Source organism: Pelodiscus sinensis, chromosome 2 (assembly GCF_049634645.1).
Source record: "Pelodiscus sinensis isolate JC-2024 chromosome 2, ASM4963464v1, whole genome shotgun sequence".
NCBI lineage: Eukaryota > Metazoa > Chordata > Testudines > Trionychidae > Pelodiscus > Pelodiscus sinensis.
Genome location: NC_134712.1, coordinates 18,619,658 through 18,641,122, shown reverse-complemented (window position 1 = coordinate 18,641,122; position 21,465 = coordinate 18,619,658). Strand labels below are relative to the sequence as shown.

The window sequence follows — 21,465 nt, the reverse complement described above, 5'->3', positions numbered from 1 at the left end:
GCTCTCAGTGTTCTGTGCTGTTATTTAGCTCTATTTTAGCCCTAAATGCCTTCTAAGTGACCAGTAAATAGTGGAAGTGTTGGTAATGTTGCTAGACTATATTGACCTCCCATGGTTTGGCAAATTCTCTTGTTCATCATTGATCAGATTCTGAGGATACCAGAACAGAGAGATTCAACCTGTAGTAGTAGTAGTAATTATAACAACAACAACAAAGCCTGAAGTCATACTGCATTTGAGAAATAGAAGCCAAAATAAAAATGCAGATAGAGGCTCTTTGTTACAAACAATAATAAAAAATGCACTGCTCTCAGTTCTACAAATGCCCCTTTTACTAAGGGCATGGATTTCAGGGTTAGCACCAGCCATGATCTATTCAATTAGCAGAGGTGAGGAAAAAGCACAAAATATACTGAAATTTTTACAATGTCACCGTTTTTCTCTCTTTCTAGATTTAACCTGCATTTCAGATATATCTAAATATTGAATATACTCAATTTTTTCCCACTGGCATTTAAATCAGTTAGTTGCTTCCACTATTGTTCTTGAATTTGCCTGAATCTGAAACTGTCAAAACTTTGCCCCCCCCCCCTTTTTTTTGTTAAATTTGTTTCAATTCACAATGGCCAGTAACAACACATATAATGCTATCAAAGCATTTTGATTCTTACTTATTGAGATTTTCCAAAGCAGCTGCCAAATGCTTAGAGTCAAACCTGCAGGAGTAATTTAATTCATTGGTAATCTGCCGTCTTAAAATCTGCATTTGACCAACCTGTAAAGAAAAATGAATAAGAGAGCAGTGAAAGAAATATATAATTTTTCAAAAAAAAAAAAAAAAAAAAGAGAGAAAAAACATGGTTAATAGTAACAATTTACATTTAAATAATACTTTATATCCAGAGAGACTTAATTCCTTTACAAACTGATAAACACTTTTATATATCAAGCGTCTGCTCACCAGGGAAGTTGCATCCTGCTTCTAGGTGAAATGTAGCAGCCTTTCTACAAACTAGAGCAGCTGCATTATAGAGCAGTTTAAGACAGAAATTTGAACGAATGCTTCTCAAGTGTTCTGTGGGCCATTTCTCAATATAGCAAGCGTTTCAAGGCAAATCTCACATCCTGCATTCTTTAACCTGATCCTTCCTTATCTTGTACCATGTACACTGCTTGGATATATGACAAAAGAAAGTAGTAAGGGGACAAGGTGAAAAGATCCATGATATGAGGGATGCAACTAGTTGCTTATGTCATCTGATTTCTTATTTATGCTGTTAATTCCGTCTTCCAAATACTGAATTCTTCATTGATCTCTAATTCACTTTGTGGGTTGAAATTTACAGATGTTTAATAAGTGTCAGAGGGTCACTGATCATGGTACACTAACCAATGACCCACCATATATATGTCAGTAAGACAGGGAAAAGAGAGATATTTGTTAGAGTTTTGGGGAGATCAAAAAGCTTTTTGATATCCCCAAAAGATCCCTGGACAGAATTACAACAAGCAGAAAGTATAAATGCTTGAATACTGTTGAATGTTTCACCATTGTGATGAAAGCAGCTCTGAGAAATCCTGTTTTATGCTTGAAACTGAAGAACTTGTTTTAAGCCGAAAGTGTTATTGCTCAAATTGGTATTTGGCCCGGACACAAGGGCTCAGTAATCCTGCTCTTGCAGAATACATCATAGGATCATTAATGACCACAAGTGCCCAAGAAACAGGTTTTGCCTTTTTAGAAACACAGTATTTATAACAACATAGCTATGTGATTTGGGAATACTACATAAAGAAAGATTCATTACTGACTGAACTCATAATTTGCTGACCATTATTATCCTGTAAAACATGTGTGGCAATACTGCATATAAATTTATAAGATTCCACTGTATGGTATTACCAAGGTATGTTCCAAGCCTGGAAGGAGCAGCCACAAACCAGTTCCCCAGAGATAAAAGGTTAGTCAGTGCTTCAGTCAGGTGTCAACAACAAAAAAATCAAAACAGACCACTGCCTGGTTGAATGGTCATTCTCTGACTAAAAAGAGTATGTGAGTTAGCTGAGGGCTCCTGTTCACACAGACGTTCGGTCTCTCGAACATCAGCTGGAGAGGAAACAATGGACTTTTTATTAGCTGTACTGTCAAGGAAAGAGCTGGGCAGTGGAAGATTTTGGGGAAAGTCTTGGCCTGGGAATTTGCTGGTCTTGCTCTGCAGTGTAATGCATGAGTGGCTGGTTATAACATGAATACAGTATAACAGAGTAATTTACATGCTGGACTGTGTGTGAGCAGACCAGGAGTGGTAGCAGTGAAGCAAAGTAAAAGACATCACAGTTTGGGGAGACAGTTGTTCATCAGTCCAGACTACCTGGGGGGAATGTCCCAGTAACAAATAACACATTTCCCGAAGAGCACTGTGTTCAGCAACAGCAGCTAAAAATATTGTAACAATTGTACCTTCATTATGGCATCAAGATAAGCAGCCCAGATCTTCTGAGTTTTGGCAATTGCTGCAGAATAAATTTTGCTAGAGTTTGCTGTAACAAAGAAACAATGAGTAAGAACATTCAGAAATCCTATAATAACCAGCTTTACTGAAGCCTGCATCTCAGACACTTACCTACAATTCCTTTCAGGGGGCTGACCACATTCATAAGAGCTTTTAATGCTTCCTGTACACTTCTGTCTCTTAGTACATTTTTATGAAACATACTGAGGAAATTCTAAAAACAAATAAGCAGACATTATACACTCACAAAGTAGGTTTTATCCTGTTGCACAATATAGAGATTATTGCATTTTCTAATAGCAATTTTGTTATTATATGGCGAGTCACAGACATAAGGGTAAAGAATTCCACAGTTAATCTTTCTACTTCACTGGCATCAGGACACCAACCTGCTGCTATCATTGGTGAATAATACTCGAAGAACCAACCTTTTGCCTACCTTATTTAACTTTTAAGGAAGTACCCATTTCACTTTCACGTTAAAATGTTTCAGACCACCGTAGTAATCAAAGATTGTTTAGAATTATTTGAAGAAAAAAACCCAAACAAATTTGGTTTCAAGTATGGATATGATAAGAAAAAAAATTATGTAGAATTGATGAGACTGCCTTATTTCAGTAAAAAATAATTTACCGGTCATCGAAGCACAAACAATTCATTTTTTGTAGATATATATCCCCCCAAAAGAAAAAAAGAGGCTGATAATGTCAGCATTAATCTGTTCCTCAAAAATGGAAGCTCAAAAGTTACCTGCAGCTCCTTCACAATCATGAAACAGAGCAGTCTGTCTAGGCCATTCAGACCAAAAGTGCCTAAAGTATCTTGGATCTCTGAGAAGAGGCGACTGTTGGTTACTTCCTGATGGGTTTTCATATCATACCATGTGTTCATTTGGTCAATGTAACACGTGACTCTAAAGGAAAATTCAGAAACAAAATAACTTTAGAAACTTCATTTAGCATTTCTAAGAGGCCCTTGTGCTCCAGGACCTGTTGGTGCCAACTAGCAAAGGCCACAGAAGTGCTTAAGAGTTATATGGAGCTCTTGGGTCTGATATACATATAATAGTTCATCAAAGTGTGTCATGTAAGGTCTTACTGGTGAAAGCCTGTGTCACACAGGCCCTCAATCATTGTGAAATGCATGTATGGTTAATGACAAGGAGGTTCTGTGTGTGTGTGCGTGTGTGTGCGTGTGCGTGCATGAGTGAGTGAGAGCGTGAGTGTATGTGTGAGTGAGCGAGAGAGAGAATTACGTTCTTCAGAACGGTGGCTTGGGGTTGGTCACCAAGACGTGAGAACAGGTTTCTTTCAGGCAGATAATCTTTCTTCATTGTCTGGGTACGTGTACATTGAGTATCACATACTTCAAAATAAATTCTTATTTACAGTCTGAGCAAAACGCTAAGCACACGATTGCAGTATTTCCAGGGGAGAGCTCAGAGAGGAAAACAGAAGTAGGGTTATACTGTTTGCAAGTGCTGACGCTTTCTTTTTTAAAACTAAAACAGTAGAGAGGAAGATGATTTCTACATCTTTGACTGAGTAGGTAAGAGGATGGAGTGAGTGTCTCATAACCAAAGCCAAGCCTGCCTGTCAATATGCTGGAGTGAGTAAGGGTGAGCTTATGCTCTGTATGACACGTCAGTATCTTATTAAGTTTAGGCTCCAGTATCTGTGTTATGATTTTACTTTACATGTAATCCTTGGTTTCCAATATGTCTGCTTACTAACATTTAAATCTTGGTTCTTTGTTAAACAAACATGCACTTATTTTGTCTATGTGAACTGAAGTGTTGTGTGTTAAGTAGAACAGTGTTCTACAGTGGAACTGGCAAGCCATGATGTATTGTTCCTTCGCAAACAGGATCAGGTAATTCTGTGGGTCCAGTGGAGCAGTGGCTGGTAGCTCCAGGGAGATGCTGAGAGGACTCAGAGGTCTGTTCAAAGAACAGGGTCTGGGGAGGCCTAGGAGGTAGTGCTTGTGTTGCCAGAGGTTGGTGGAGTCGGGGAAATGACCCACAACAGGCACAAACAACTCTTCCTCATGCTAATAGCAGCTGATAGTGAAATGACTCACCACTCTGGGTGCCTACGGGAAGCATGACACACATGAACGTTAAGTTACTCAGACAGACATTAGACATGAACTGGCCATAAAGGTACCAGATGATCTCTGGGCACTCTCCCGATGTCCAATCCTTCCACTCTTATCCGTCCATGTCATCTGATTTCTTTTTATGACACTTTAAAGTCTAAAGTCTAATCCTAGATTAGAATAGAATTAGGATAGATTTGGGAACATTCTTTGTTCTGAATAGTTAAACATCAGATGAGGAGACCACAACCATAGAAAGTTTATATAGATTACTAGGGAGCAAATGTGTCACAATTACAAAAGCGGGATTCAAATAATGCGGCACATTAATTATAACAATGTTTGAGACATATAGTACTTACTTCGGGTCTGTAATCCTTAGTATTTCTCTGCAAAGCCGACCAATAAATGTTACAGATTCATCCACAGGTGTGAATTTGGGTATTGGAATATGAGTGGACTGGTATATACTTTGCCAGTCCTGAATCTGAAAAAAACACATTTTAGAATAAGTTTTCCAACTCTGTCCTTGGTATCTTTCAATTTGGCTTCAGAGAATTATTTTGGTTTTCTTGAAAAACAAGCATGGACAAGACTCTGCACAAGAGAGATGTGGTAAGGAAGAATGGGGCTAACATGAATAAGGACAAGTAACACTAGAGGATTATATCTTCTGCTTTTATACAGTATGGCTACGTCTAGACTACATCCCTTTTTCGGAAAAGGGATGTAAATTAGACGTATCGCAATTGCTAATGAAGCGGGGATTTAAATCTCCCACGCTTCATTAGCATAAAAATGGCTGCCACTTTTTTTTTGGCACAGAGCTTTGCCGGAGAAAAGCGCCAGTCTAGACACTGATCTTTCAGAAAATAAAGCCTTTTCCGAAAGATCCCTTATATCTCTTGAAATAAGGGATCTTTCGGAAAAGGCTTTATTTTCTGAAAGATCAGCGTCTAGAGACTGGCGCTTTTCTCTGGCAAAGCTCCGTGCTGAAAAAAAGTGGCAGCCATTTTTATGCTAATGAAGCACGGGAGATTTAAATCTCCACTTCATTAGCAATTGCAACACGTCTAATTTACATCCCTTTTCCGAAAAAAGGATGTAGTCTAGACGTAGCCTTAGTGCATCTGTCCTTTTGCTAGCTATGGGCAAAACTGGGTGCCAGGGCAAACCTCCAGGTTTTTCTTGTAATGATCAAGCAGCATACTCAGTGCAGCCTATTCTTCCAGGATATGGGGGGAGGGAGGAAAGCTAAATAAGGGCTAGGCTCTTGTTTGGTTAATTTAGTATTTTTTGGTGGGGAGGGTACACGGAGAAGAGGAAGGGTTATTGTTGGTTTTATGACAATTTTAAAATAGTCTCAACCTATAAGATTTTGGGGAAGGGATCGTCATTTTGTTTTGTGTGTGTAAAGTGCTTAGCACAATGGTGTTCAGATCTCTGAACATGCCAAAAAAGCATTATTACTTCCTTTTATGTGTCCAGCATAATAAGCTGATAATCAATCTCAATTTTGTCTGGATGGAGCATGTATAATATATACATTCACTCATATGTCATGATCATTTAGAGACTTCTATAAACTGTCTTGATCAACCAGCATCACTGTACCTTTGTTCTAAGGAAATTATTGCACTCCTGTTCCACATTATAGTTGATAATGCGGGACACTTCTTCCTGCCAAATCTTTAAACCATAAATGTTGACATAATCCTGGATGTACTCAAAAGATCGATGGAATCCATCCATGGTAGCTGCCATGTCTTTCAGTTTTGGCATCAGTTCACTTGTCTGTTTAAAAAGAGATAAAAACAACCCCCTGAAGATGCAGTATACAAAATAAATAGACAAAGACTTGTTATTAAGTATTACAGTGGAAAACAATCTAACAAAAGTTCAAAATGCAATTTACTTAGGCTTTTAAATTGTGCTCATCTAAAGGGCATATGGGCACCAGAAATGAACTGCTCAAACTTATCGAAGGTTAGTTGAGAATTCAATGTATTAGCATAATCCTAGTACGAACTGAAATATTCACAACTTCCAAGAGTCATGTCTAGACTATTGTACCTCCCTCTCTAGGAAAAGTTAAGTGCCTCACCGCCAACTAAAGCAGCACAGGGAACAGTATTTTTTAAGATGTGAGCTGAAGTGTATTACAGTAAAACTCCATTAGTCCGGCATCCAATGCTCCGGGACTCCTGATGGTCCGGCACCATCAGGAACCCGGAAGTGCTGGGGCAGCCGGACAGGCTTCCCCCATTCAGCTGCTGCTGAAACTGACCAGCAGCTGAATAAGGGAAGCCGGGAGCAGAGCAGCTGGGGTGCTGCTGGGTTGATCTCGTAGCGCTGCCCCTCGGGGCTGCGGGACCAACCCGGCAGCACCCCAGCTGCCCTTGGGGACGCCTGGGGCAGAGCAGCTGCGGTGCTGCCGGGTTGGTCCCCTAGCGCCGCCCCTCGGAGTTGCGGGACCAACCCGGCAGGACCCCAGCTGCTCTGCCCCAGGGGTCCCCGATTCAGCCGCTGCTGAAACAGATCAGCGGCTGATTCCAGGAAGCCCGGGGCAGAGCTGCTCTGCCCGGGGCTTCCTGGAGTCAGCCGCTGATCTGTTTCAGCAGCAGCTGACTTGGGGACCCCTGGGGCAGAGCAGCTGGGGTGCTGCTGGGTTGGTCCCGCAGCGCCAAGGGGCGGTGCTACGAGACCAACCCGGCAGCACCCCAGCTGCTTTGCCCCAGGCGATGGGATTCAGCCGCTGCTGAAACTGACCAGCTTCACCAGCAGGCTGAATCCTGACGCCTGGGGCAGAGCAGCTGGGGTGCTGCGGGGTTGGTCTCGTAGCACTGCCCCTCGGCGCTGCAGGACCAACCAGACAGAACCCCAGCTGCTCTGCCCCAGGGGTCCCCAAGTCAGCCGCTGCTGAAACAGATTAGCGGCTGACTCCAGGAAGCCCCGGGCAGAGCAGCTTTGCCCCGGGCTTCCTGGAATCAGCGCTGATCTGTTTCAGCAGCGGCTGAATCGGGGACCCCTGGGGCAGAGCAGCTGGGGTCCTGCCGGGTTGGTCCCGCAGAGCTGAGGGCCGGTGCTACAAGACCAACCCAGCAGCACTCCAGCTGCTCTGTCCCAGGTGTCCCCAAGAGCAGCTGGAGTGCTGCTGGGTTGGTGCTGTAGCGCCGCCCCTCGGCGCTGCGGGACCAACCCGGCAGCACCCCAGCTGCTCTATTGCAGGCATCCCTGATTCAGCTGCTGCTGAAACTGACCAGCAGCGGCTGAATCAGGGACGCCTGGGGCAGAGCGGGACTATCATAAGGGGGGGCTATGAGAGGTCTGGGGTGGCATCCCCTCCCACTCCACTCCAGACCCCTCATAGCCCCCCCCCTTCTGATAGTCCGGCATATCTGATAATCCGGCACCCCCTGGGTCCTAAAGGTGCTGGATTATCGGAAGTTTACTGTATTAATTGTTGTAGGAAAACAAATAACTTTGGGTCAGTCAGTAGAAATTTAAAAACAAATTTGTTACAAAAGTTATATCTACTCTTACTGCTTCCCTTAGTGATCTGTGATTTCAGTTAACTGTATTTCAGCTGCACATTCAACTTCAAGATTAATGAACATCTTAAAGAGTTCATATTACCTACAGTTCACAAACATATGTGTACAAAGCCAGAAGCTGCCTGAAAAGGTCCGGTACAGCAGGTTCCAGTCAAATTCACATGTCAATAGAAAATAACAAAACCAACTCTCCTTGTACAGCACCTTGGCTCTAGGGTTAAAGGTGAGGCCCCTGTGAAGAGCCAGAGCTACTCGTTTGACGAGCTCCTTCCTTATTCCATCCTCTAATAACTGCTTTGGGTCCACCTGGGTAAAAAGAAACAACTTTTCTCTAAAAGTCAGGAAAAAAGGTTTTCTAAACATGCATGTAAGTATTTAATGTAAGAAACACATCACTTTGAAATGATAATGGTTCATGAAGTGCGGCAACAAGAGAACTCATCAAACACTGCTGAACTGCATAGTGTGTACTCCCTCTAGTGGCTGGTCCATAGAAATAACTTCTCATACTGGCTGATAGAGTTACTTTTAAGACTGGTGATTTGTGCTAAACATCCTAGATTTAGGCATTCAAGTCTGAAAACTTGGGTCAAACTATTTCTATTTCTCTTTGTTTTTGCTTTGTATGAGCTTCAAGAATGATATGATTAAGCACTAATTGCATTCAAAGAGTTACATCCACTGTGACATTACCTTGATGATGCCAACCAAAGTAGTTTTCATCATAAGGATGCCTTCGGTGAAAATTGAAATAGCATGGGTTAGCTTGGCAACCTTTAAGGAGAGGAAGGAAAACTACTTATTAAAATGTAACAATAATTCAGGCACAATCACTGCAAAATGAATAGTCAAATCAATTATTGCTAAATTTAAACTTCCTATTATACAGAAAAGTCATATTCACTCTTTTTAATAGAGGTGATTTGCATCATAAAGGAATAGTTTTTTCTTTCATATAAATTCTGGTTGGTCTTTAAGAACAAAGCAAGAAACAAAGGTATTTCTTAGATGCTTGAAAATCTCAGTAACTATGACTGAGATTTTAAAAAGGCAAAAGTGACGGGTAGGTGCTTTGCTCTATCTAGGTACACAATTCAAAGTTATGTAAAGTGGAAGTCATTGTTTGGGAGTCAAATGGAGGCACAACTTTAAAAGTCATTTCACAGTAGCTATTGTTGCCAGCAACAGATCTCAACTTAGCAGTCCTTATTCAAACAATACTCCTGTTGACTTAAAAGAATGTTTTGGTCAACAGTCTAATTTTTACATTTCTAGTGCACTTGTCCACCATTAATAATCATATCAAGATTATGCATGTGCTTAGCATGGTGTGATCAAGTACAATAGACTTTTCCTGAGAGAGCTTGGAGGCTGGTAGGCTGTACAGAAGTCACTACTGAAGACTTTGTGGAAGAAGAACATTTTGAGGCATGATGGGAAGACAGAGGAATTATTACTTAAATAAAAGGAAAATGCAAAACACCTCCTCTATCGTAAGATTTAAAGATGGTGACTGGCATACTGAGTTCAATCTGAATTTCAGCTAAATGTGAATGCACCAAGCAAGTCACATGAAAATACTGCAGATTTCAGGTGTCTGCGAGGTGCAATGATTATGTGAAATATTAATACTTTAGGCTACATGCTGTCATGTTGCATCTGGAACTCCCACTGAGGTCAGTAGGAGTTCTGCTAATAACGGCTGGAAGAACTAGTGTATATTACAGTGCTTATACATTATGTTTTAAAGGAAGTGATTTTAGTCTTTGTGAAAGTTGCCAGAAGCACAGTAGTGGAGAATTAAGGCCTCTATCCACAGAAGAGGTTCAATTCAAATCAGCAGCATAGTCAGAAGAGAGACACTTGGGTGGGCCCAGACTTTAGATGGCTGGGCAATGATGAGGGGCAGCAGCTGGGGAGGAGGGCAGGAGAGATTGCGCCACCTCTCACCAACCAACACTAAAGAGGGAAGGATAGGTATCTTGCCCTGCTTGGCCCCAACAGTCCTGCCTGGGAGAAGGTTCCTGGAGCAGGGTTGGGGCAGACCACTGTACCCATTTCCTGTTGGGGAACACGGGATTGGGCTGCAGAGGCTTGCCCTGCTGCACCCACCCTCCCAGCTCTTACTGGGGAGCATGGGGTTGGAGTGCTGGTGCTTGCCCCACTATGTGCACCCAGCACTGCTCCCGGGGAGTGCGGGGTTGGGTTGTGGAGGGCTTGCCATGGTGCGTCCACCCACTGCTCCTGTCAGTGGGTACCAGGGTCAGGGTGCTGGAGTTTGCCCCATTCTGGCTGTCCGCTGCTCTTCCAGCACAGATGGAGGTCAGGGTGCTGAGGTTTGCCCCGGATGGGAAGAGAGTCAGAACTGTGGGTAGTTGGGCCTGGATCCTAAGTGGATGGGCCATCACCTACCCAGGTCCACCAGTGACTACAGCAAAGATTGAAATTGCAATGCAAGTTTCTCTGTGTAACACTGTCCACATGCCTCACTCTTGACTCAATAGATCAGAGGGCAGTTTAGTCTTAATGGCCTATTCAGTCCTTAACCTCCCTGTGTGTCCTTGACTAAGGGCACTAGTAGTGATGGGGTTTTTCATGCTTGTGCTAACTTTTAACTGAAAACTGAGAGACAACGTGAGTGAGGTAATATCTTTCAATTTCCTTGGTGGGAAGGACAAGCTTTTGAACTTCACAGAGTTCTTCCTAAGGTCTGGGGAAATTAACCTGAGTGTCTGAGCTGCTTTAAACCACAACAGATGAACGTATTGCCTTCTTCTACAGAGATCCGTACTTTTAACCATTTTACTATGAGTTTTCAGTAGAATATAAACAACTAGTTAGTTGCCAGGAAATCTGAGATTCACTTATTCCAACATGAGTCAAATTCAAGTCTTACACAGGGGACAAATCTAGCTCTAGTGGCAACAGGTTCCTTCAACTGAGTTGTACCTATTTACACTGGGACTAAGTTTAGCGTCTATAAATTGTATTTTTCCGAACTCCGAAGTTTAACTGCACCTCATATCGTGGTCCAAGCTGAGCATAATCTCGTAGTTTGTCTTTGTCGAGACGAGTAGGCACTTCGATAATATCATGAGTCTGAAGGTTTATAATTTTGAGAAGGGAGGTAAACATGCTTTCTGGGATGATCTGCAAAACCTTCACAGAAAGAAAATGACACAGACTCAGTGGATAATTCTTAAATGTTGCAAAAGCAATTCAGGGGTGAAAACAATTATGTCTCACAAATGCCTACCTTTCTTACATAGGACACCAACTCTCCCGAGTAATACTGCGATACACTGAGAAGGTCAGGGCTGTTTGCTTGATTAATACGAAGCAGTGGCAAGTCAAGAGCAGATGCAAGCTAGAAATAAAATTGATAATACTTTAACTGCCTCATTTTGAGATTCCATTGCCAAAAACACAATTTAAAAACCTCTTAATTCCTCATGAGCTTTTAAAACCCAGAATTCAAGTTGTCATTGTGCTGCTAAAGAACGATACACATCCATTATTTTTCCTGCTGAACTATTCTAAGAAAAAAATACTCCAAAGCTCATGACCTTATATTCATTTTATTCTTGTTTTGGTGCTTTGCAGATCTACCAAGCAGCAAAAGAAAGCCTATTATTTTCTTATGGCCCCCTCCTCCTGCCCATGTACTTATTTCCTTCAATCAAAAACATATGCCATTCTTATTTTTACGTTGAAAATGTATGCTTCTAAACCGATTTCAGATCTGCCTCTTGGCAGACTCAGGGCATCAGCAACATCATTGCCATCATACAATCAGTCTCCTTCAGTTCCTGCACAAACACAGTGTTCATTAATAACACCAATGTCTCTAGCTAAACCTAATCTTAGCCAAAAATGCTACAGATAACTGGACCAGCAATTAGGGAGGCAGTATGTCCTACAGGGCCTTGGTGACAGAAGACCAGAATTCTATTCCTGGCTCTACTGTTGGCCTGTTGCACGTCCTAGAGCAAGTTATTTTATTTCTCTGGGGTTTAGCTTTGCACTTGCAAAATGGGAATAATGAGACTGACCTAATTTTGAAATCTAGTGAAGACAGTACTGGGTACTATTAATATGAATGATTAATTATTAATATAACTGGCTATGTTCCATGTATAAAATTATTATGTGAAATCTGTATTAAAAAACCACAAAACAACATTTAAATCATTTTATTAATCTATTATTAGTTCTGATTACCATTACTTTTCACATCTAAACACTTGGAATGGTCACATATGCAGATAACAAATTCTAACGTCTAACTAACAGGTGAGTTAAACATGGGATCACATTGTTGGCATATTTCAATGATAAAGTAGGAGTTATTCATTTAATTCACCTTTAGGAAAGTAGCTCTGAGTTTAGTTACCATTGATGGGTTTGCTCTTATGCTTTCCTGCATGATAGATGTAAAGCTGAAAAAAAAAATCAAAATATCAGGTCCATAATCTCAAACTATTTATCTCGCATACCACAAAATCAGTGGAGTTACACGACAAATGAACTTGCCCAACAGAGATGCCTTTGGGGACCACAGTTCAGTAAATGTAAGTTAGGAATATGTCAGACATTCAGTAACATCCAGTGCAGCAACATGCTATTTATACTTGGGGCCATGGTTTATCCATTTGTTTTTTGGTCAAAACAGGAAGGAACGAGCAGGAAGAGATGAGCCCTAGCCATTGCTACTTAGTATAAGTTGCAAAAGTTAAGCATTTACAAGTCTTGTGGGAAGTTAGGTACTGACATGCATACAATTCCTCTTGAATGGAAGAAGCTGTACTTCTAGAATGATAAATGGGATAAAATGAAATAAAAGGAACACAAGTCCGAATTAAAAAACAAACAAACCATGTTAGCATACCTGTCTATTAATTGCCAAGCATAAGAAAGATCACCAACTATCTGCATGGTGATCAAGACCTCTTCTTTAATGTTGATTGTTCGGATCATCTGATGGAGAAATTTGCGCGTGTCAGCAAGAAACTGACAAACTTGCAGATTAGATTCCAGCTGGTGAAATTCTTGAACCTGTGGTAAAACAAAGTCTCCATTAGTTTTTTTCTTCTGCTCTTTCCTCCTCAGATGATTTATTTGACAAAAAAGATTTGCTACGTTTACAATATTTTTCTTCCTAAAACAAACAACATTTCAACAACACACACTCTTACTTTGGAATGTTACCAAGGAAACAATTTCACTTAACAAATTTAACAAACTATACAATTATTTCAGGACACCAACACACATTGGGTACACTTGGAGACATCACGCTGAAGTGTTTTGTATTTCCTGGAAAAATGGGTAAAAAATATATGCCCTGGTGTCTTGGCCAAATTCTAATATGCATATTTATTTTTTGCCTCCTAAACTTCCCCAGGCAGTTTCAAATAGCCTTGGCTTTTCTTTTCACATCCTTTTCTAAGCTGAACAATAGCACTATCAAGTGCTGTTCAACAATAGTCATACTTTGTCTTAAAAGCTACTTAATGGGAGGATAAACGGATTCCTGTAATAGCCCTTATCTTGCAATCAGATCTTTATGGATGAAGTCTAAGGGTCATATGGAGTGGATTGCAGAATCAAAGCCAGCATTTGTATAAGGGGTTTAAGTTGGATCACAACATTCTTTTCTATCTGTTTGAAAGGTCAACATAAGCTTATCAAATGTATTTTTTCCAAAGATGCTACACAACATTTCTCTCAAGTCCCTGTCTTTACCTCTTCCAATGCCTGTATCAGCTGTACAGTTTTTCTGCCTGCTGCAGTAGAGTCGTCATAGTTTAGAGACATTATTTGCTTGGAGATCTCTCTGAACCAAGCCTGCAGGTTTTCTATTTAATTAGGAAAGAGGACATTTTAAAATTAGTTGACTAGCTTTTAACATTAAAACATTACTTTCCTCTAAAAAAATACAGTAAATAAACTAAGATTCTTCATTGTACTTTTAAAATCTCAATCTCCCCCACATACAATTTGAAATGGGTTATTGCCAACATAAGTCTCACATAAGAGTTTAAAATAATTTCTAAGCTGCAGTACCTGTACACATGTAAATTGTAAAACCTGAAATAATTAAAAATCCTAAACACATTTACCGGCAGTGATGCCGCTTGCTTAGTTTTTGCTTTATGCTTTGCTTTTACAATGAAAGTAGCCAGGACAGTTTCAATTTTTGGTTCTAGTCAAATGGTGTTGGATTCACAACAACGAAGAGGAAAGTTTTTTCTGTGATTAATATCCCATAAATATTAATTTTCACGTTATCCCAATGCCACCCGAAAAATAACCCTACTTATTCCATGTATTCATTTCATTTAAATTACCATTTTTCTCCACTCTGGTAAGAGGTTTCACTCCTGAGAAGACATCAGCAAGTTCAGTCATCCTTTCAGACCCTTCCTTTTTATAGTTCTCCCATTTAGCCTGCTTTTCTGACAGCATCTGTTTGAACATCTATTGAAAAAGAAACCTTCAGTTTATTAATTTGGCACTAACGCAAACTGCAATATCAATCAATTTTAAACAATGATAAAAACACTCAGTTGCCTGCTGGAACTGATTTACTGTGAATACAACAACATACGTTAAAGGCACTGGTGTATTCTCTGAATCCAAGTAAGATCTTGCTAGTATACTAAATACAAATTTAACTGCACTTGTGGGAAAAAAAGCAAGCCCATGTCTAGTGGGAGAACGCTTGATACATTTTATGTTAAAGTGTACTTATGGCAGATGTACTGCTGATTTTTGGTCACCAACAGAAAAATCTACTAACTTTTTAACTTGCAGAGATTCTGAGAGAGCCTGGTCGTCCATTTGTTTGCACTTTGTACAATCATTCATGCCTGTATTCAGAGAAAATGTGATTCCGGAAAGCCATGTGCTTAAAGTTAAGCATGTACTTACATACTTTCTTTAATCAGTGCAGGAGTGTAAAATGCAACCAAATCAAAATGGTAGGGGTTTATACCCACTTTAGGAAAAAGTGACTTCCCATTAGAGTGCTCTTTACATAATGAGGCCCAACTATACTTTGGTTAAAATAAAGCCTAAGATACTAAGGTAAGAATTATGCACCTTCTCCTAGTCAGCTTCTAGTTTGCCAGTTACCAGTCTGATCAATGAATATGCTTAGTAAATGTGTATTGTCTGAGAATTAAAATTTTCAAACACTGAGAAAGACAAGCACAAGGCAATTCCGAGTGTCAGAATCTGTCTCTCTCAAATTGAAAACCCAGGTCAACAAGCAGGAGACTCATTTGCAGATATCAGTGGATTCATACAGTTGTGATTGTTCTATCAGCATTCAATGCCCATTTCTCCGCAGCGTGTCACATTTGAGGGAATATAATTTGTTTAAAAAAACAGCTCAATCACATTACCTCTTTCAAGATGAACTCAAACTGTGCTGTATCCAGGAGAAGCTGGAAAAGGATCTTGGCATTGTATTTGGAATCGATTAGAATTTGGTCCTTTATTTGACGGAGACGCTTGTTACTTGGGTCACCAGCTGCAAATGGAAGAACAAACATTCTTAAGTGATACACAATTTATCATGCTGTTAGAATGAGCCTATTTTGAAATACAGGTTGAACCTCTTTACTCCAGCGCTAAACCAGAGAATTTGCTGGAGGTCAGTATGATAGCAAGGCAAATGAATGGAACAATGCTTGCCACATTGCTTAATAAATACATATGACTGTACCAAGACACCCTACATAAGCCTATGCCTAGCAAAGGTGTACCAGCTCTCTTCATAATAAAGTGTTAATGTTGTTACAAATGTTACTGAATTGGTACAGGCTGGACCACTCTGGTCCAGCGCCTTCGGGAACTGAGTGGTCCTGAACCAGGGAGTTTGCTGGACCAGGGAAGGACAATGCTCCCCTCTGGCTGCCCCACCCCTGGGCTCCCAAGGCTGGGGATCTCACCCTGCTGTTGGCACTGCTGTCAGGGGTTCCCCTGCCTAGCTCTCTTGGCCACCGCCAACCCCACTTGGATGCCAGCGGGGATTCCCCGGGTTCTCTAGTCATGGCTTCGCTGCCACCTGGCCCGGCTGACACCAGGGATTCTCTGGCTGAGATGGGGACTTCACTTTTGCCACCTGGTCCTGCAGATGTTGGGGGCTGTCCGGCCAGGGTGGGACTCCTCACCCCCACCTGGCCCTGCTGATGTCGGCAATTCCACAGCCAGGCTGGGATTCCCCTGCCACCACCTGACCCAGCCACTGCTGGTCCAACAAGGGCTTCCCAGCCCTGCATTCTCCTGGCTGGCTCCTGCTCCCTGACTCTAGGGCTCTTTGGTCCAGCAACAGCCGTGGCCCTTCCGGACCATGGATGTTGCCGGACCAGAGAATCCTGGATTTGGGAGGTTCAACCTGTACAAAGTAATAAGCGTAAACCACAAAATAATATGAAAAATTAATAAAACAAGTAAATGCATAATTTAGACCATAAGAATGGCCATAATGGATCAGACCAAAGGTCTATCAAGCCCAGTATTCTGTCTTCTTGACAATGACCAATGCCAGGTGCCCAAGAAAGAATGAACAGAATAGGTCATCATCATGTGATCTATCCCATCGCCCATTCCCCGTTTCTGACAAACAGAGGTTAGGGACACCATTCCTACCCATCCTAGTGAATAGCCTTTGATGGACCTATCCTTCATGAATGTTTCTAGTTCTTTTTGAACCCTGATAAAAGTCCTGGTCTTCACAACATCCTCTGGCAAGGCTGACTGCATTGCCTGAAGAAATACTTCCTTGTGTTTGTTTTAAACCTGCTACCTATTAATTTTATTTGGTGACCCCTTACGTCTGGTATTATGGGAACAAGTAAATAACGTTTCCTTATTTAATTTCTTCACACCAGTCATGACTCCATAAACCTCTATCATATCTCCCTCTTTTCCAAGCTGAAAAGTCACAGTCCCACCAATCTCTCCCCATATGGCAGCCGCTCCACACCCCCAATCACCTTCACTACCCCACCTCTGAAACCTATCCAATGCCAAGATATCTTTTTTTGAGATGAGGCAATTACTTCTGCATGCAGTATTCAAAATGTGGACATACCATGGATTTATATAGAGGCAATAAGATATTATTCTCTGTCTTATTCTCTATCCCTTTTAAAATTCTATTTGCTTTCTTGACTGCTGCTGCACATTGAGTGGATGTTTTTGGAGAACTATCCACAATGACTCCAAGATCTCTCTCGAGTGGTAACAGCCAAATTAGTCCCCATCATTTTATACGTATAGTTGGGATTATATTTTTAAATATACATTACTATGCATTAATCAGCATTAAAATTCATTTGCAATTTTGTTGCCCAGTCTCCTACTTTTGTGAGATCCTTTTGAAGCTCTTCACAGTCTGCTTTGTACTTAACTATTTTGAGAAGTTTGGTATCATCTGCACATTTTCCCACCTTACTGTTCAGCCCTCTCTCAGATCATTTATTAATATGTTGAATATGACTGGACCCAATACAGACCCCAAGGGGACACCATTAGTTACTTATCTCCATTCTGAAAATTCACAATTTATTCCTATATTTTGTTTCCTATCTTTTAAGCAGTTATAAATCCATGAGAGAACCTTGCCTCTCATCCCATGATAGCTTACTTGGCTTAAGAGCATTTGGTAAGGGACCATGTCAAAGATTTTCTGGAAATCTAAGTACACTATATCTTCTGGATTCCCTTTGTCCACATGCTTGTTGACCCCCTCAGAGAATTCTAGTAGACTGGTGAGGTATGATTTCCCTTTACAAAAACCATGTTGATTTTTTCCCAACAAATTATGTTCATCTATGTGTTTGACAATGTTGTTCTTTACTATAGTATTCACTAATTTGCCTGGTACTGAAGTTAGACTTACAGGCCTGTAATTGCCAGGATTACCTCTAGAGCCCTTTTTAAAAACTGGCCTCACATCAGCTATGACGAAGACATAGTTAGGGGTAAATTAGAGCTAAACAACAGCATGCAACACAGAGTCAGGACTGGCAGCTATAAACAAACTTTTCAGGATCGGGGAAACTTGGTCCCACCCACACTAAGTGGGCATCCAGATAACTAAAATCATGCTGGACCACAAACACTGCCAGACCAGAGAGTGCCGTACTAGAAAAGTGCAACCTGAATTAGCTTCTGAAAAGACTGATACAGAAAGAGTAGGTGAGGTAATATCTGACTGGACACAATTTTTGTTACTGGAAAGAACTGATACACTCCAACTTGCCACTGAATACGAATGATATAAGCAGTGGCAGTGGAAGCTTCCTCCACTGCTGTTCTACCAATGTACCTGACCCCTGACTTGCAGGAGCTATCTGTAATTGAGAATATAGCTGTGTCTCAAGGTACATTCCGTTTTCATTTTCTCTGCTGAGATTGCAAAAAGCACATTTGTTGGCAGTGATGGTTTTTATGATGCAGATACCTCATTATTAGTTGTTTTTCTTTTTAAAAACCTAGAGAAGTAAGCCTTCTGCTTCTAGACACTAACCCAATGATCTTACAATCAAAGTCCAATAGGAACTGAACTGACATCACCAAGTTGTAGGAGTTTACAAAGGCTATTCAGCAGTCATGAGAAATAAACACTTTTTGTTTCTAAGGATGTGAGGTACCATGATACTAAAAAGTTAGATGCAACATTATTTTTTGTGGTACTTTGTTAAATAATAAAGCAGAAGAAATAAGCCAGGCTCCCTGGTCACATAGATCAATCTGCATGGAATAATTCCACAGAATCGTGATTTCATATAAAAATCTGTGTCGAATTGTAAGAATAAAAAGGTGACAAATATGTTATTCTGAGGTGAAATTTCAAGAAACGGATTAGTAAAATATCACTTCTTCAAATAATTGAAAGCAATGGCTGAAACTCCGCTGGCTTCCATGATTAAAAAAAAATTAATTAACCTCTGCCCAAACCTCCAGTCATTTCTGTACTAAAAGCCCACTGCATCACCTTACCTGAGTCAGCAGTATGAAGCATAAGCCAACGGATTGCAACATTGCAGTCTCTTAAGCAGTTGAGCATCTTGGGAATATTATCCAGCACCAACTCCTCCCTCAGGCAGCCCTCTTTGAGAAACTGCTGCACTTGAGTGTGCACACGCTCTGTGACAGCAGCATACCGGCTTGCCTTTCAACATACAATACTTTCATTAATATTGAACAAGGAACCATCATTTATCTGTTATGTGCAGATTCACACGAGCACAAAGTGGGTACGTGTGACATAATGGGTGCTGTAAATTCACTATTCACAAAGGGTACGTCTACACTTGTTCCCTAGTTTGAACTAGAGATGCAAATGTAGGTGACCGAAATTGCTAATGAAGCGGGGATTTAAATATCCCACGCTTCATTAGCATGATCTCACCGGCGCATTACTCTGATCAACAGCTGTTTCGAAAGTGAAAGTGTGCGCCAGGACGCATTAGTTCAAACCAAACCCCTTGGTTCAAACTAACTTTACTCCTCAAAAAATGTTATTACTGCTTTGTCCTTGCTCGTGGATGGACAGTAAACTGTTTTCATTGTCAGGTAGGTGGTTCCACCATATTTGAGGTAAAAATTTTGAAGTGCTTAATTAACTTAGGAGCTGAAGACCCAGCTTTCTAAACCACTTTTTTTTTTTACTCCAAAAAAATGAGGAGTAACGTTAGTTCGAACCAAATCCCTTCATTCGAACGCATCCCGGCGCACACTTTCGAAACAGCTGTTTATCAGAGTAACGCGCAGGTGCGATCATGCTAATGAAGCGTGGGATATTTAAATCCACGCTTCATTAGCAATTTTGGTCGCCTACATTTGCATCCCTAGTTTGAACTAGGGAGCAAATGCAGATGTACCCTTAGAGTTCATGGCAGACTTTATAACACTGGTGAGAGAATGCAATCTCTCCACACAAAAAAAAACAAAAAAAACAAAACCAAACCCCCCCCCCCCCCCCCCAAAAAAAAAGTGGTTTAGAAAGCTGGATTTTCAGCTCCTAAGTTACTTAAACACTTTAAAATTTTTACCTAAAATATGGTGGAACCACCTAGCTGACAATGAAAACAGTTTACTGTCCATCCACGAGCAAGGACAAAGCAGTAATAACATATACTCCAGAACTGAAATATTTGCTATAAATCAGTTGTTGGTGTTGTATTAACAGATTACAGAAAAATATGTCTGTAAACATTATTTTACAATGATTATTTCTTGCACAATCTGGCAAAAACTTACACATGTGATTAACTTTAAGTGTATGGACAGTCCCATTGCAGTTAGTGTACCAGGCACATGAAAGTAATTTAACACAAATGCGCAGCCAACTTTTTTGTGCTGTGGTGTATTTTTAACCATTCTGCAGAATACAGGATATAAGCTTTTCATGAAGATAACTGCTTTCTAGCAGAGGGAGGGACATACTCTGCTCAGCATAGTTGTTCAGCTCACAACAAGGGAGTAAATCCCTCAGAAAAAGCATCCTAAGTACTGTGTAATTTGACGTTGGCTGTTAGCAGCTCTGAATTCTTCATAGAGCAAGTGCTCTGAGTTGGAGACATAAATATTGAAAAGAAAGTGCAAACACTACTAAGAAGGGTCGAGACTTGAAACCATTCTCAATGTTGACTCAACTGAGTTATGGATTAGAGAAAGAGAAGCTTTGTGCGGGTGAAGACATGTGAAATACCCACACAGCTTGAATCTTACCATGAATACAAAACTTATATTTACTGACCTGTTCTTTGATGTTTGAAAGATCTAATGTGTAGTTGAGGGCAGTTTTTGCAGCCTTGTAAGGTTCCCAGGCATCAGTTAGATTTACAGTGATTCCCATATAAATACTAATAACCTAAAGATGGAAGCAGAATCAAAATCTAAGTTATGTTCATATTCTTATTAGCCAAGAGAAATTTTCCCCACCTAGAAGCATGAACAGGACAAGGTAGTTCATGGGTTAGAAAGTTAGAAATAATCTGTACCCAAACTCCTATACAAATGGGCTACACACAAAACACATTTCTAGGCTACATCCTTCTTTCCTCCACTTTCATAGCAAATCCAGGATTCTTAGACTCTTCCATTTGTTTGAAAGGACAATGTTAATTTGAAACCTAGTTATTTCTTAAAGTGACTTTATAGCAGTTTCATTTAATATAAAGGATTGTCTCTACATTTTTCTATGGCTTTGCAATCACCTTTACTTGTTTTTCATCCCTCTCTCCACCCACTGTTGCTATGTGAACGCCCCACAGACGTGT

At 40.7% G+C, this 21,465-nt stretch overlaps 1 protein-coding gene across 2 annotated transcripts in view; it reads right to left on the bottom strand.

The window, feature by feature from the left end:
• The window catches only part of WASHC5 (WASH complex subunit 5), a 38,869-nt gene that overhangs the window by 6,795 nt on the left and 10,609 nt on the right, over positions 1 to 21,465 (bottom strand). For both annotated transcript variants that reach the window (XM_075920151.1, XM_075920150.1), the window contains exons 8-24: positions 20,943 to 21,056; positions 19,181 to 19,352; positions 15,574 to 15,701; positions 14,515 to 14,644; positions 13,910 to 14,022; positions 13,053 to 13,219; positions 12,528 to 12,603; positions 11,421 to 11,531; positions 11,183 to 11,323; positions 8,858 to 8,938; positions 8,369 to 8,470; positions 6,225 to 6,404; positions 4,973 to 5,097; positions 3,264 to 3,426; positions 2,625 to 2,727; positions 2,462 to 2,541; positions 672 to 775 (exon numbers count right to left, since the gene is read on the bottom strand). In XM_075920151.1, the coding sequence (XP_075776266.1) occupies positions 672 to 775; positions 2,462 to 2,541; positions 2,625 to 2,727; positions 3,264 to 3,426; positions 4,973 to 5,097; positions 6,225 to 6,404; positions 8,369 to 8,470; positions 8,858 to 8,938; positions 11,183 to 11,323; positions 11,421 to 11,531; positions 12,528 to 12,603; positions 13,053 to 13,219; positions 13,910 to 14,022; positions 14,515 to 14,644; positions 15,574 to 15,701; positions 19,181 to 19,352; positions 20,943 to 21,056 (2,090 nt within the window). The remainder of the gene's footprint in view (positions 1 to 671; positions 776 to 2,461; positions 2,542 to 2,624; positions 2,728 to 3,263; positions 3,427 to 4,972; positions 5,098 to 6,224; positions 6,405 to 8,368; positions 8,471 to 8,857; positions 8,939 to 11,182; positions 11,324 to 11,420; positions 11,532 to 12,527; positions 12,604 to 13,052; positions 13,220 to 13,909; positions 14,023 to 14,514; positions 14,645 to 15,573; positions 15,702 to 19,180; positions 19,353 to 20,942; positions 21,057 to 21,465) is intronic.